The sequence below is a fragment of the Athene cunicularia genome, assembly GCF_003259725.1.
Source record: "Athene cunicularia isolate RWA chromosome 3 unlocalized genomic scaffold, athCun1 chr3_part1, whole genome shotgun sequence".
NCBI classification, from domain to species: domain Eukaryota; kingdom Metazoa; phylum Chordata; class Aves; order Strigiformes; family Strigidae; genus Athene; species Athene cunicularia.
In genome coordinates this window covers 37090223-37104194 of record NW_020799097.1, presented here as the reverse complement: position 1 = coordinate 37104194, position 13972 = coordinate 37090223, and the positions used below count along the sequence as shown (strand labels likewise).

The 13972-nt window shown below is 41.6% G+C and overlaps 1 protein-coding gene across 1 annotated transcript in view; it reads left to right on the top strand.

The window, feature by feature from the left end:
* Window positions 1–6831: 6831 nt before the first annotated feature.
* The window catches only part of TENT5A (terminal nucleotidyltransferase 5A), an 11196-nt gene continuing 4055 nt past the window's right edge, over window positions 6832–13972 (top strand). The window contains exon 1 of the mRNA XM_026844091.1: window positions 6832–6878. Within this exon, the coding sequence (XP_026699892.1) occupies window positions 6832–6878 (47 nt within the window). The remainder of the gene's footprint in view (window positions 6879–13972) is intronic.

The window sequence follows — 13972 nt, the reverse complement described above, 5'->3', positions numbered from 1 at the left end:
CCAGTTACTACATGAAGGCTTTGAAGATGGAGGGAATAATAAAAGGGGGAAAAAAAATTAAAGAGGAAAATCTTTTTGTTCCCAGATGGGTAGCTAAGGGGTAACCATTCATCCCTCTGCTTTGGAAGCAGAAATACAAATTGACATAACACATCAAAATCAATATTTTTTTTCTTGACTGTTCCATACCTCAGATGTTGTGTCTGGTTTTTACATGACCACAAGGTTTTAAAATAGGTCCAGTTAACTCCCAAGAATGGCCTCAGGAGGTATTTCTGATCTGTAAATGGTTCTGGACTCAGCTCTTTGGAAGATGGTATACACTGTGATAGATATATAATTTGAAAACCTGCCCGATATTCCCGACTTAATGTGGGCAAGAGACAGGACGTAATTTGGGTGAAGAAATCAGAGATTCCTGGGGGATAACAGGAACATTGTTTTGGCAGAAATGATACAGATGCACAAATGTGTTAGTAACAGAAACTGCCATTTGCAAACACCTGCTGTCAGAAAAAAAAAAAAAGAAGAAAAAAAAAAGTGAAAAAGTAGATAGAAGAAGCTGGAGGGTAATTGCGGAGATATAGAAATACATGTGCACCATTTCTAATATTATAAACTTAATTTAATCAAGATAATTACTCAAGATATGCACAGAGAAGTGCTGGTTCTTATACACTGAAACATAAACCAAGATTCCCATAATGCAAAGTTTCTGTGAGATCTTAAGGTTACAAAAAAGTGAGCTTTATATAATGAGTTTGGGGGGAAAGGATATGAAAGCTTGATGGGTTTGAATGTCAAAGTCTGGTGTCCACTGACTGAATGCTTAGATGTTGCAATTGCTTGTTTTGGAAGGAACACACTTTTGAGTATAAAGAGCACACTATTTTAAAGATTAGATCTCTTCTTCATAAGCAATATTTTCTTACCCCAGAGTTTTAATATATCAGAGAGATCTTTAAATGACGTTTTCTGTTATTAGAGTTTGACCTAAACTCCTAAATAGCTCTATTATGTCCAGTGACCTCTTTCTTACCAGGTTTTACAGGTCAGTGGTGAATTAAGCAGACAGCTTCCTGCCAATTAGTTGTATTTAGTTAAAGAACTGTTAAACTGCCTTATCTTATCTCTGTTAAAAGGAAGTTTTTACAGGATGGGCAACAGATTACTGTTATGAATGACAACCCTCCATCCAACTTTGACATACAGTACATGAGCAGAAAGGTAGAAGAGCAGGAAGAGAGGTTGGCACACAAATGCTGTCTTGTTTTTCAGTGTTTCCCATGACATGAATGACCAGCGTTATTCCAGCACACAGATGTCTTTGAAATTACACAGTCCCCAAATCTTCCTGCCTGGCAAGGCACTGTGTTTTGGTATGCCAGAGTCCAGGTGTCTTGTCAGAAATCCGAACCCCCAGTTGCTATGACCACAGGTGGAAGAGACAGATGAAGCCAATGGTGTATTTGCCTACACAGGCCTCGTTTTACTCCAGAATAGCACCGACCCCACAAAACTGAAACCTGCTGTGTGGCAGGAAGCCTCTACCAAAATAGTTGATACTGAGATTGCACAGTTTGCTATAACTGAGGCCCCAGAGGGGCCTTTTCTACGTCAAGTTTCGAAATCAGTGAGTTATGTTAGATATAATGGAAGGTGAGCCCTTGTGGAAAATAGCCATGAGTACATAAAGTGTAGGTCACTCAATAGCTGTAAATTAGATAGCAGAAATCTATTTGGTGATTCTAGTCCATGTTGGGTGAGCTATACATGCACCAATAGGTTTGTAGTTGATTCTCTTTTTTTTCTCCCTTTTTCTTTTTGCCTTTAAATGCTCATCATCATTATGCCTTTCACTACTTTGTTGTTTGACCTGAAGTGAAGTGGACAAAGTCTATGACAGGCAGGGTTCACCCTACCAACAGGAATATCTTGGGAGCAGAGCAGGGAGAGAGGAGAGAAGAGAAAGAGTTGTTTATAAGTGGCCTTATTTTTACTGATATTTACTTATCACATTAAATTTGTGGAGCTACGTCTATGAAAAGTACACATTTCACAGGACTGCCATTGGCATGGGGGATCAAGATTATCCGTTCCGGGGACTGTTGAACAAGGGATGTATTTTTCCCTGAGCTGCTTGAAATAACCCACCCGTGAGACTCCTATGTCACCCCAGCCAGCGTGCTTTCCTGCCAGGAGCTGCTAGCAGCCCAGCACTGCCAGTATCTGGCCACCACAGCTGCAGTACCTGGCTTCAAATAAAGGTTGGGTAGATGCTGCTTCCAAGATGCTGGCAGGAACAGGCAGGGGCTGTAAAGATGGGAGTTCACTCTGCTCAGGGTGGGGAGGACCAGGGTTGGGGGAAGCTAAAAGCTAAAGACTTAGAAGTGAAATCATCTGCTTAGAAAGTTTATGAAATCCTGGGTCCTCTCATAGGGGCACTGAGACGTTTTTGTCTGTTGTATACTATCAACAAACCCAACCACTTGTGGTCTTTGCCTCTCCTTAGTATCAGAATAGCAAATCCTTGATGAATATTTCAGATGTAGCGGGGGAAAAACTGCCAGTTATTTAATGGTAGCTGCTGCATTTGTACTATTTGGGGTGAATAGGAAGTTGAGTTTTAGCACTTTAGGCATCTCAGCCACCAAAAGAAGACGTACTAGCTAGCAAGAGGAACAAAAGGGGCAATTGTTAAGTAAGAAGGACTAAGTTAGGACATCGGCTCCACTAAAAACTGTTTCTAAACAGAGCTAAACAGAGCTAAACATCTCCCATTTCCTCTCTAAAGGATCACTGCCTGCTAGAGGGTGACCATGGGCTCCAAGCAGATGCTAGGTCCAGGCCTCAGGTAGTTATAATTAAAACCAAAAGGTAATGCAGAACTCTACCTGACCATAATGTAGCAATTTTTTTAACGTGAAGAAATGCTACTGATACACAAATGCAAAATGATGCATTAAAATACACATGCCTTGTCATGAATTGCTAATGTATGCTAAAGTGTCCAAAATCAGTTTAAAAAGCCTCTTTAAGATAGCACAAGAGATATGTAAAGTAAATCTCCTTCTGCATTTCAATTTTCCTTGAAACACCATAGAAAGTCCCATTTCTTTATGTAGGAATAAAACCACATACACAAGAAAAAGAGACAAAGAATAAGAGGGGTTTATGATACATGAACATCTTCTACTGTGATGTGGCTGTGGTTTATCTGGCCTGCATCTGATGGCTGCAAATGTCTTCCTCATTAGTAGGTGCGGAAGGATTATGAACTGCCCTTAAATGTATGGCATTTTCCTCATGATAAAAGGGGAGAATCGTATATATTCTGGAAAAAAGTAAGAAATAGTTTGAGAAAAAAACTGTTTTCACTTTAAAAATGGTAAGTTTTGAAAGAAAGAACAGTCTCATTTTTTACCTTGGAACTTTGCTTTCTTCCTCTTGGATGGCTGATTAAAGATCTTTCTTTCCTTTCTTAACTAATTCCTCAGCCAAAAATGCATCTTGAAAAAAAAAGTAAACCAACAGGAAATTAGAATTTTGAAATTTCACCTGCATCTTTTTTACGTGTCTGGATTAAATTACTTCTGCCTTTGTGGACCACGTGTTTGCTGTGCTGCACTGTATGATATAGCCTAACATGTGCAAAATAAAATTACTCTGAGATAAACTGAGCTAAGTACGTCAAAGTACGCTACTGGCTTTCATCATGTGCAGTTAAAGCACTGACCTATTCAATTCTAAAGTGAGTACCTGAGTGTTTTCTCATGTTTCTATATTCTAAGATAACTTGTGAAAAGCAAAGGAGTCAAATCTGTACTCTGTGGCTCACTACAGCACAGACTTACTGAAGAGTCTATTCTGGAACTGAAGTACTTGCAAGTGACACGTAAACCTCTAACTAAACCTTAAACCAACAGACTTCACATATATCAGCATGGTTATTTTTAATTCTCTGCTTCATTTTGCACACCAGCAATAAACTCATGCCTGGCAAATTGGGATGATCTGGCTTAAAAATTCAGCTGCAGCCATGTTAAAAAGGCCAGAGGAAATGGATAGCTCATCTCTGGAAAATGCAGCCCTTTGGAGCAACGCCAGAACTCCTTAAAAACAAATCAGCTCTGGATTACAGTTTATTAGAGGCAAAATGGCAAAATCATTTCCAGGCTATTCTTTTACCCACTACTTCCATGCTGTCATTAGCAGAGAGCAGTTTTGCTCATCCCTAGTTCAGTGCATTCTCCAGGTGTCGTGTTTTGAAGGGCATGTGATAATCCTGCGCTTTTAGTACGTGAGCACATAGGCAACCAGAGGCGACTGCCGTTGAGTAGATGCTGGAAGGGCTGTGAGAAGCCTCCTGGCACTTCCCTCCCAGTCCCCAGCATGTCACCCACGGGAGAGAAAACGGAGGAGGAGGCAGCCGGAGACTAAAGCTGGCAGAGCAGCTGCAGCCGCCTTCGGAGCAGAACCGGCCTTGGCATTTTCCTCAATTAGGTCTGGGTTTCCTCTGTTCTTGGCAACCACCTCTTTGGTCAGCCCACTCTTCTGAGCCTCAGGGCTTTTTCCTCCATTTGCCTGCTCATGTGCTCTGCGGCCTTGCTTTGGGCTTTCCCTTTGACTTGCCATGAGGTCAATAGGGATGCAGTGGGGGATGCCTATGCCCCTTTCTCTTCACAGGGTTAGAATGGCAGGGTTCAGGGCTCATTTGGTCTCTTGGCACATCTGGTGAGAGTGGTTTGTAATAAAATGCTAACTTTTGCAAAGCTGAAATTTAGGTGAGGAAGGTAGCAAGTGATAAAAAGCTGCACACTTCAATTAATAGAAAACCAAAGTCACTCTACCTGCAGGGCATCAACTGCTTTTGAAGTGTAACTGGTTTACTTACACAAGTGATATAATCCAACCCAGATACTGGAATGGTGCAAGGAACAAAAACATTTATTGGGCATGTGCTATTTAACAGCAATCAAGGTATAATTTTTCAGAGCAATAAAGTGTTCTAAATTATGCAGTGGATACTTGCCATCCTAGAAAGATAGAAATGTATTACCTGCCTCAAGTGGGCACACAGTGTGATGTAATCAGCAAAAAATGGATAAAGCACTGCTCCTTCCTTGCTGTGAAATACCATGCTGGATGGCTAATGGAGCAATGCCTAGCACGGGAAGCTTTTTCATGAGAAGTTGCCTCATCAGTGGACTAGTCAGAGACACAGGGCTCCTACCAAAAGGATATCCTGGGATTGTTGGGAAGATATTGATGGGAAATCAACGCTCTCAAACAGAGAACTTCTGCGCACCACCTCAAGGAATAATCCAGCCTTGTTTATGGGGCCTTCTGCATAAAAGTACAGATTGTTTCTTCATAAAATTCTGTATACCTAGAGCCAAAATCCTTCCTGTGTTATTCTAGTAGGAATGATAGCAGAATTTGGCATGTGGAATATAAGCCTTTCTTCGAAGCTCTGCATTAGAACAACAGGTCTCCTGGGCAAAGCATTATTTGGCATTCAGAGGCAAATGAAACAAATGTTATGCTGATAAATAAGAACCTCTGGGGGTTAATTTCAAAAACCAAGACTGGTCCTCAGCAGAGGAACAAGAAATGGACTAATAATATTAGTGTGCCTTTCACTCTGATTTCATCTACCAGGTTACCTGATAGGACTGTGACACTTCTTTGCATTTTCAGATACATGGTAATACAACCACAATGAAATTCCCTGATGTCAGGGAAAACTCAAGGAAATGGTGTCGAAATTTGGACTGGGAGTGATCTGAGGCTGTTGCTCAGGATAAGTTTTGGGTATGAGTAGGAGGCAAGCTCAAATCTCTGTTTCAAAAGGATGAAATTTCACGAACTCTTGTCCGTATTTTGGCTCAGATGAGCTCTCTTAGAAGTTTTCCACTGTGATGGGGGAACATTTAAGCATCAGCACTGGAATGGGATGCTCCATTACCTGTTCGGCTCCTTCCTACAATTCAGTGGGCTGATGTTACACTCTGGGATGCCTCCTCCTTATTCTTTAGCAGAGTCCACCTGGAACTTTGCATGCCCAAGGAGCCTGTCCCGGAACAAGTGAGAATAACAAGGGCCATGTAGTGCTGTGGCTAAGAGAGCATTGTTGTACATTTTGTCTCTGCCCCTTTAGCCTTGTGAGGGCTTCACAGTAAAAAAAAAAGAAAAAAAAAAAAAAAAAAAAAAAAAAAAAAAAAAAAAAAAAAAAAAAAAAAAAAAAAAAAAAAAAGAACAGAAATGCAACAGTTGCCCTTATTTTGGTGTTAATGTTATTTGTGCCTTGCTATTTTTATCTGTGCACAAAGCCAGCTTATGGTTCAGAGCTCAGCTGGGCTACTGCTGAGCTCAGCAGGACTGAAGAGCTGAAGCTGCTGCTCCGAAGAGGCTGCTTCTGCCTCTTGAGAAGGGTGACAGCAGCAGATCTCCAAATTGAGCAGGAGCTGGGAGCAAGAGCTGGCCTGGCACTTTCCCAGTTGGGAAAATGCTCCCAGCTCCTAGGTCTTGCTGATTTCTGGGGTCTTCAAAAGCCGTGAGAGCCATGACTCAGTGACAGAGCCCAGTGAAGATTGCTGTGCTCCAGCAACTGCTCCTCAGGGAAGCAACAACTCTCCTCCCTGTGCAGCAAGAGTTTGTAGCCCTCTCTGAGCTAAAACTGGGTTGCAGCTGCTACCGTGCAGCTGGCCCTGTCTCCCAGCAGTAAATAGCTCTGGCGATGCTTGAGTGATGCTCAGGAAGATCTGGAGCCCCAGGGTCCCTGCCTTGCCTCATGCAAAGACCAGTGGTAACGTGCAGCTGTGGGAAGCGATGGCCCTTGATGCAGCTGGCTCCATTTGGGATCCTGCAGAGTCTTAGTGAGAGCAGTGGCAGCACAGATAGTCTTCTCCTCATCAGAAGTGGCTCCCTGTCCTTCCCAGTAAGGTGGAGGCAGGGCATACTGCTACATAATAACTCGCTTCAGGTACCAATCGGTATAATTTTTGTGTTCCTGGAGGAAAAATCTTGCATGGGAAAAGATTCCTTACTTTTTTTTTTTTTTTTTTTTTTTTTTTTTTTTTTTTTTTTTACTCACTATATGCTCCCCCTTTCTAACTTGGATTTTTTAATTGTTTTTTAAAATACCCTACTTTTACTTTGAAATGTAGTTGATAAATTACTTAGTTCCTTTTCCCTCCATACTCTGACTAAACACTCTGCTCTGATGGTATTTTGCTCCTTGAATCTAGTATATCAAAACTGCAGGGTGTGGAGGAGCAGGGTTTCCCATGCAGGAAAAGGAGACCCATGACAGAAAGAAGAGTATTGTGGGTGGGTGTTTTGGCAAAGTACATCACTGCATTCTTGTTTGTGACAGCAGCGTGGTTCCAAACCAGGTCCTTGCTCTGGCTGCCATTGTTAGCACATGGACATTTGGAAATGATCTGTGGTGAGGAAAAAAGAAAGGATTAAGGAACCAAAAAAAAAGAGGTGACCTTTTATTTCTTGAGTGACAGTTTGGCTGGACTCTGAGAGATACAAAGCAGATTAAGATTAAGCACAGATGACTTAAAATTTTGGAAATGCCAAGGGGAACACCAGGGTTCAGGTAGGATAGCAGTGCACATTGGCCTAGCGTGGTGGCATCCTGTGGGCACCAGAAAAGTTTGCTTGCTCAGATGTCTGACACAAACCATGATTTTCAAACGGTGGCATACTTGGGCCATCAGAAACCCTATTTGTCTCTCCTAATATGCACAGATGGACTGTGGTACTTCCAGCTCTTTGCTTCCTTGGAAGAGGGCTCTCACATACTTTCGGTCCATCGCTGCACAGCATTTCAATTGTGTCCCCACCTTTAGAGTCCTAAAATGTTGGGTTTCATTCTTTCATCTTCAAGGCACTTTGATTCTTTGCCTCTAGGCCAAAGGCCCAGAGCATCTATACAACTCCAGATGGCCAGAATCTACTGTAGTATGTACAGCTGTAAACAACCCCATTTTGTCTCCCTGGGAGAAGCTAGAGAGAGGTAATCTTTCACAGCAACCTGCTATCTTCAGGAGTCTTGGGTGAGATGTAAAGCAATGGGGGATGCCAGATGAGGAATTTACATTGTGCCTTGGCCCAGACATTTGTCAGTATTATTTCAACAACCTGTTTTGTACAGGAGGAGCATTGAATATGTATATCTCCCTTTTTGATAGTTCCTAAGAACTGCATCCTGGGAATATACATGGCATTTCAGTGTAAGCAACTAAATTTAGTGCAAAGACTCCCATTCTGTGCAAACATGCCCTCTGACTAGGAAGATTATGCACATTTTTAAAAGTGAGAGTAATTATGTAATGGAAGAAATTTTCTGTAGTAATAAATTTAATTTCTAGCATTTATAGACTTTAATCAAGAATGAAAAGTGCCCTGACTCCATCAGGAGTCATAGTCTTGATAGTGAAAGTACTCAGTAAAATGGCTTTTGCTTTGTTGTAGGTGAAACTAAATTATGGCTTTGAATCCATGAAACCAATTCTGTTTGAATGAACAGTAACCCAATATCTGTTAGTTCACATTATGTATTTTGACACTGTGGTTTGCTGTTCCAAAAGCAGGACAGCTTGTTTAAATGTGAAATGATGAATTTCTCCCACTCTCCTGAATAAAAGACAGAATGCTGAAATCTGCTGAAGTATTCCCACATGAGCTTAATGCATTGTAGGATAAACAAAACATAGAAAAGTAAAATCGTTGTAAGATCATACCGGTCATAAGCAATTGGGATTGCAAGAACGCATGAGTCATGAAACATTGGGGGTTTGTCTTTCCTACGTGGGTAGAAAGACTTAAGCTTTAAACTATCCTACATAACAGTGAAAAATGTATCCTCTTCAAGGAAAAAAAAAAAAAAAAAAAAAAAAAGAAGTCTTATTCTTGGCTTCCATTTGAATAGGAATACCTGGATCTTGTATAGTTCATTTTAATTGCACTTAGTTTCTATGAGCCAAAACACAAGAGTATCTGAGCAGAAAACACAACTGAATCTGAGAGAATGGTTACTTTTTATACAGGTGAAGTAGAAAAGAGGGGTTTGCCAGGATTGCACTCTCCCATGCCTTACAGGGTGGGACGGCCGCCTGCCTGGCACAGACGAGAGGAGAAGTTTGCTGGTGCCTCTGCTGTCTCCTGTATCCGACCACAGCCCCAGCTCTGAAAAATCCTGCTCAGGAGGTGACCCTAATACTCCTTCCTCTGGGGGCAAGTGCTGATGGGTTTACCTAATCGACAATACTGCTATTTACTGGTATATATAGGCTATGAACTCCCTAGATGAGGTAGGGATATGTCTTTTGATAAACAAACTGTTTGGTGCCTTGATTTGGCGTGTGATTGTTGCAGCAATGCACATGTTGAATGTTACTATTTCATTTAATACACACTTTCTCAGCAGAATTGCAAAAAGCTACTGGCAGGCTTGTCAGAAAATTCTGATAATTTGGCTTACTTTAAAATGTACCTTTTCAAAACAACACAGCATTTAGTCCAAACATTGACATTTTTCCCAGGATGAGTGAAACATCTTTCCAGTAAAAACTGGCAGAAGGAAAATAAAACTAATAGAACAGTAGTACTTTGAAAGCACAAAGATTTCTTTTATTTATATTTGAAAGATCATTTTCTAGATATCTCTGATTTTCATTTTATTCAAAGAACTTTAGTATTGACTACTCCAGCAGTCAGTGCTAATTCCAGTACTAATTCCTAGTGTAGACTTTTCCATCACAAAATGTAGTATTTTTTGTGTCGAGCACAGAAATAAATTTTGGAAGTACATCAGTGTGAACTATACAATATCAAGGTATCAGAATTCTACTTTGTGCATGCATGCAAGAGTCAGACAAGGTCTTTGAAAATAGTTTTAAAATCAGGCTTGAGTACTCTTGTGAAAAAATTAAGACCAAACCCCAACAAAGAGCCTTTGAGCTCAGCTTCCATACCCCTGCTCAAACTTTACCCAGACTAGTTATGAGGAAAGATATGAATCGAGATTTGGAAAGGATTTCCAGTATGTCTGGTAGAGACAAGGTCTTAGAGTTCTTTTAGAAGGTACTTTGTTTTGTGCTAATGTCAATAGCAGTACTACTTATTTTGGTGCTCAAAGTTGCTTCCCGTGAGTCTCCATTTACCATGGGTTGTTTTCAAGAAACTAATTTTTGGGCTGTGTATGTGTGTGTACACCTGTGCATGCAAAGGTGAGGCTGGGCTGTGTTCGGATCTGATGACTTTGTGTTAATTCACAGCATTTCCCATCCAAGTCCAGAAGTCTATGAACTTCCGTCCTGTTGGCTGATGCCTGCTCAGCATCTCCCCACTCTCTGGTCCGGGGTAGCACCCCACAGAGAAGAGCTGTGTCACACCAGTGGGTCAGCCAGCCAAGTTGTTGGGGGAGAGGGATGGAGCCGTCAGCTGCCCAGGGCTGCACGTGAGGCAATGGAGAGGAAAGGAAAAGGGCACCATGGCCTGAATTCTCCAGAAATTTCTATCTGGAGACAAGCTGATGCATTCACATGCTATCTGGGTGGAGAACAGCTAGGAATATTATTCAGTCGTATAGCTGCTGTTGCCAGCAAGATAACTGTGTAGCAACACAGTGAATAACATAAAGAAGTTTTCCGGTGACTGCTGCCCAGCGATGTCTTTCCATCTCTAGCAGACACAGAACAAAAAATTAGGTCAAGATCTCATTTGTAAAGTTTTAGTTGCCCTTGGATTCTGTACAAGATTGGCCAGGCCAGCCATGCTAAGGCATTATTAAGCAAAGATGGAGAGAGCTGCTGTGCCAGAGGTGGGAGGATGTGGGGCTGCCGTACCCCTGCGTGGCCACCAGCGCTCCCATTGCAGCCGGGGCTGCCAGGGGGGCCCCGGAGCTGTCCTCGTCCAGCTTGTTCATCCACACTCAATGCACTGTGCATCCAGCCACCTGGAAATAGTGCCTCTTGATGTCCATCTTGCTACAGCCTATTGCTTTTTTAGTACATTGAATATCTATTTTCATTTTTAACATTGCCAAAAGGAGATAGGAAAAACCACCGTGACGGTACCTGCCATTTCTTTCTCCACTGTGAATAACTGCCCTTAATAGAAGGATTAGAAATGAAAGAGAGAAAGAATGATATTACTAAACTTTTCATGACACAATTGTGATAAAATTGTGCTGTATCTTTTTTCCAAACTTCTTCTGAGGAAGTTTTTCCAGACTTCCTAGGCTCTTCCTAGACTTCTTTTTTTCTGCCAAGTCAATCCCAGACAGAAGGCTGTTGCTTTTAATACCTAGTGATGATAACAGTATTGATGTTTATTATGTTTTTAACAAAAACAATCACCTCTGGCTGAATCAACACCAGGTTTTGGACTGAAGTAGCATTGTTGCTCAGAAATTAATCCCCTGATTGTCTGTAGGTACCACATGTTGGCTGTGTTGGCAGAGCACTTGTGGCACACAAATTCGATTTCTCTTAGAAAAAAACCTAAACTGAAAGTTTTGCTCCAGGCGGACACCAAATAGGCACCAATTCTTAGCACAGACAGAGCCAAAGAGTCACAGGTGGGTTTTTGTTGTGTGGTTTTTTTTTTTTGTTTTTTGGTTTTTGTTTTTTTTTTTCTGCCAAAGAGAGCATGTTCCTGTTTTAGGCAACATGTAATGAGCAAAAGGAAGGCAGAATGATATTACAAGTCAAGGTACATGTAGCTCAGTCAAGAAAATACTGACAATTCTTAAATTCAGCAGAATTCACCTAGAAAGTGCACTCTCTGCTATGCAGCTGATCTGAATGAACAGCTCACACTGAGGACTTTATTAGACAAATAGACACAGATGCATACAGAAACACATTTATTGCTAATAATCTTAATTTGTTCTAGAGCAGGACTGAAGAGTATGGGTGAGGTGAAAGGGTAACTGAACATATTGTGTGAACATACAGAAAGACATGATTCACATCACACATCTTGTGTTGCTATTAATTGCTTGGGCAGTACAAACAACCTGTGTGAGTAATACAATCCAAATTCTGTCAAAGAATTACTGCTCACATTGACATGTAAAAAAAACCCCCAACTTTTCCTTCCAAAAATATGTTTGTCATTAAAGGGATAGAGCATCTTCATGAGCTGAATTAATGCTTAATAATAATTCAGCTTAATAAGCTGAATTAGAAGCTGTATTGTCAGTATCAGTCATAATTAGAATGATCTCTGTTACTCATGCGAATATTTCTAAATTTTTCGCAATGTAATTCACGCTAATTCAATTTCTTACCACAACTTTTAATGATTTCTACCGATTTAAAACAATGTGGGCTTTCATATTCAAGTAGGGCAACAGAGCAACAAATCTAGAGTACACATGTACCTTAGATAATGTACTGCACTGATAAAGTTCTATTTCCCCGACATGTACATAGTTTATATAAAAATTGCACTCTCTATCTAGTGTCCATTAGTTAGGGGAAGAGAAATGAAAAGATTTGAATATCAACGCAAATAATTCTTAATTTTTACAAAGAGTGTGATGATTAATATCCTGTGTATCTTTCTGAACTGAGAAAGTGTACATGAAATGATTCTGACTGGAAACATTTCCCCTCTTCTTTCCAGTGAGTGGGAGGAGATTTGAAGGTGCTTACACTGAGAAAGGGAGGGTGAGGTAAGGGCAGGGTTTAGCTGGCCTTGCTCCTTTAGCAAAGCCCTACAGCACAAATAGCTTCCTTCTGAACTTCATTCACCTTGTCTTTAGCAGGTCAGTGTTCTCCAGATTGAACTTTTGCCTGTTTTTCTTCAGTGCGAAAGTAATAACAATTTAAGATAGGTTAAATATCGCACTTCACGGCGAAATGAAACAAGATGCATATAAAATAGCACTAAATTCTACTGATCAGTGTAAATGCACCAGTACATTCTGCAGTATTTGAAATCCTGCTAAAATTTCATTGCAACATGCTGAGAAATGCAATTTAAATGAAATGTTGACTACTTCTAGCCAGGGTTTTCTCAGTTTCTTGGGAACGGCCTAGCTTAATATAGGATGAGCCAGCAGGTACAATCTTTGCCCTTGTTCTAGAAATCAATTATCTGGCTGCAGTGATATTGATAATTATCTTGTAAATAAGGAGGTAGCTACTGCCTTTGAAAGATTAAATCATGTATGCCAGTGAGCTGTGGTTCACTTGAACAAAGCCAGACTGGGAATGGGATGTTGCTCAGCTTGGTTGTATTTTAACCTCCCCAAGTTTCCTAAATATGCACTGAGGGCATCAAATGCCTCGGTGTTGCAGGCAGGCAGCCTCCCGGTGAGACCTCTGTAAGACCCCTGCCCTCGGCCTTGACCCACCTGGGCCCGGGGAGTCTTGGGCACCAGCTCTGCCCCACAAGAGATGGGCACTTCTTGGCAGTGTCCTCTTGGGATGCGACGCATGGCCGGTTTGAGGAGGTGCTAGTCCTGCATCCAAACAGAGAGTCAAGGCTCCCTGTGCCGAGCAGAGGCAGCCAGTTTCTCCAGCCCCCGGCAGCAGGTCGCAGGCTCCTTCAGCAGGCCAGCTGCTGCCCCTCGTAGTCTGAATATTTATTTTAAATAAAGGAATAAGCTGGCAAACTCCAATCAGTGTGCCGGCAGATGCACAATACTCCGCTTCTGCTGTCAAGCAGCATTCACTTGTACACACTCGGATTTTAAAAGATTCCTGCTTGCTTTTTTTTTTTTTTTTTCCCCCCCCTCCTCTTTTTTCTTTTAATAAATGCCTTTGCACGGAACACTACAAACTTTTTCTCTGGTTAGGTGGGTCACCTTTCCAGCGGGTTCACTCAGGCTCACCCAGCCATCGCACCCGCGGGCACCCCACTGGTCCCCCCCGCTCCTTGTCCCGCAGGGCTGCGCAGCAGCTGGGACAGCCCGTGCTCCTGCCCCAGCGTTATACCTGTCTCT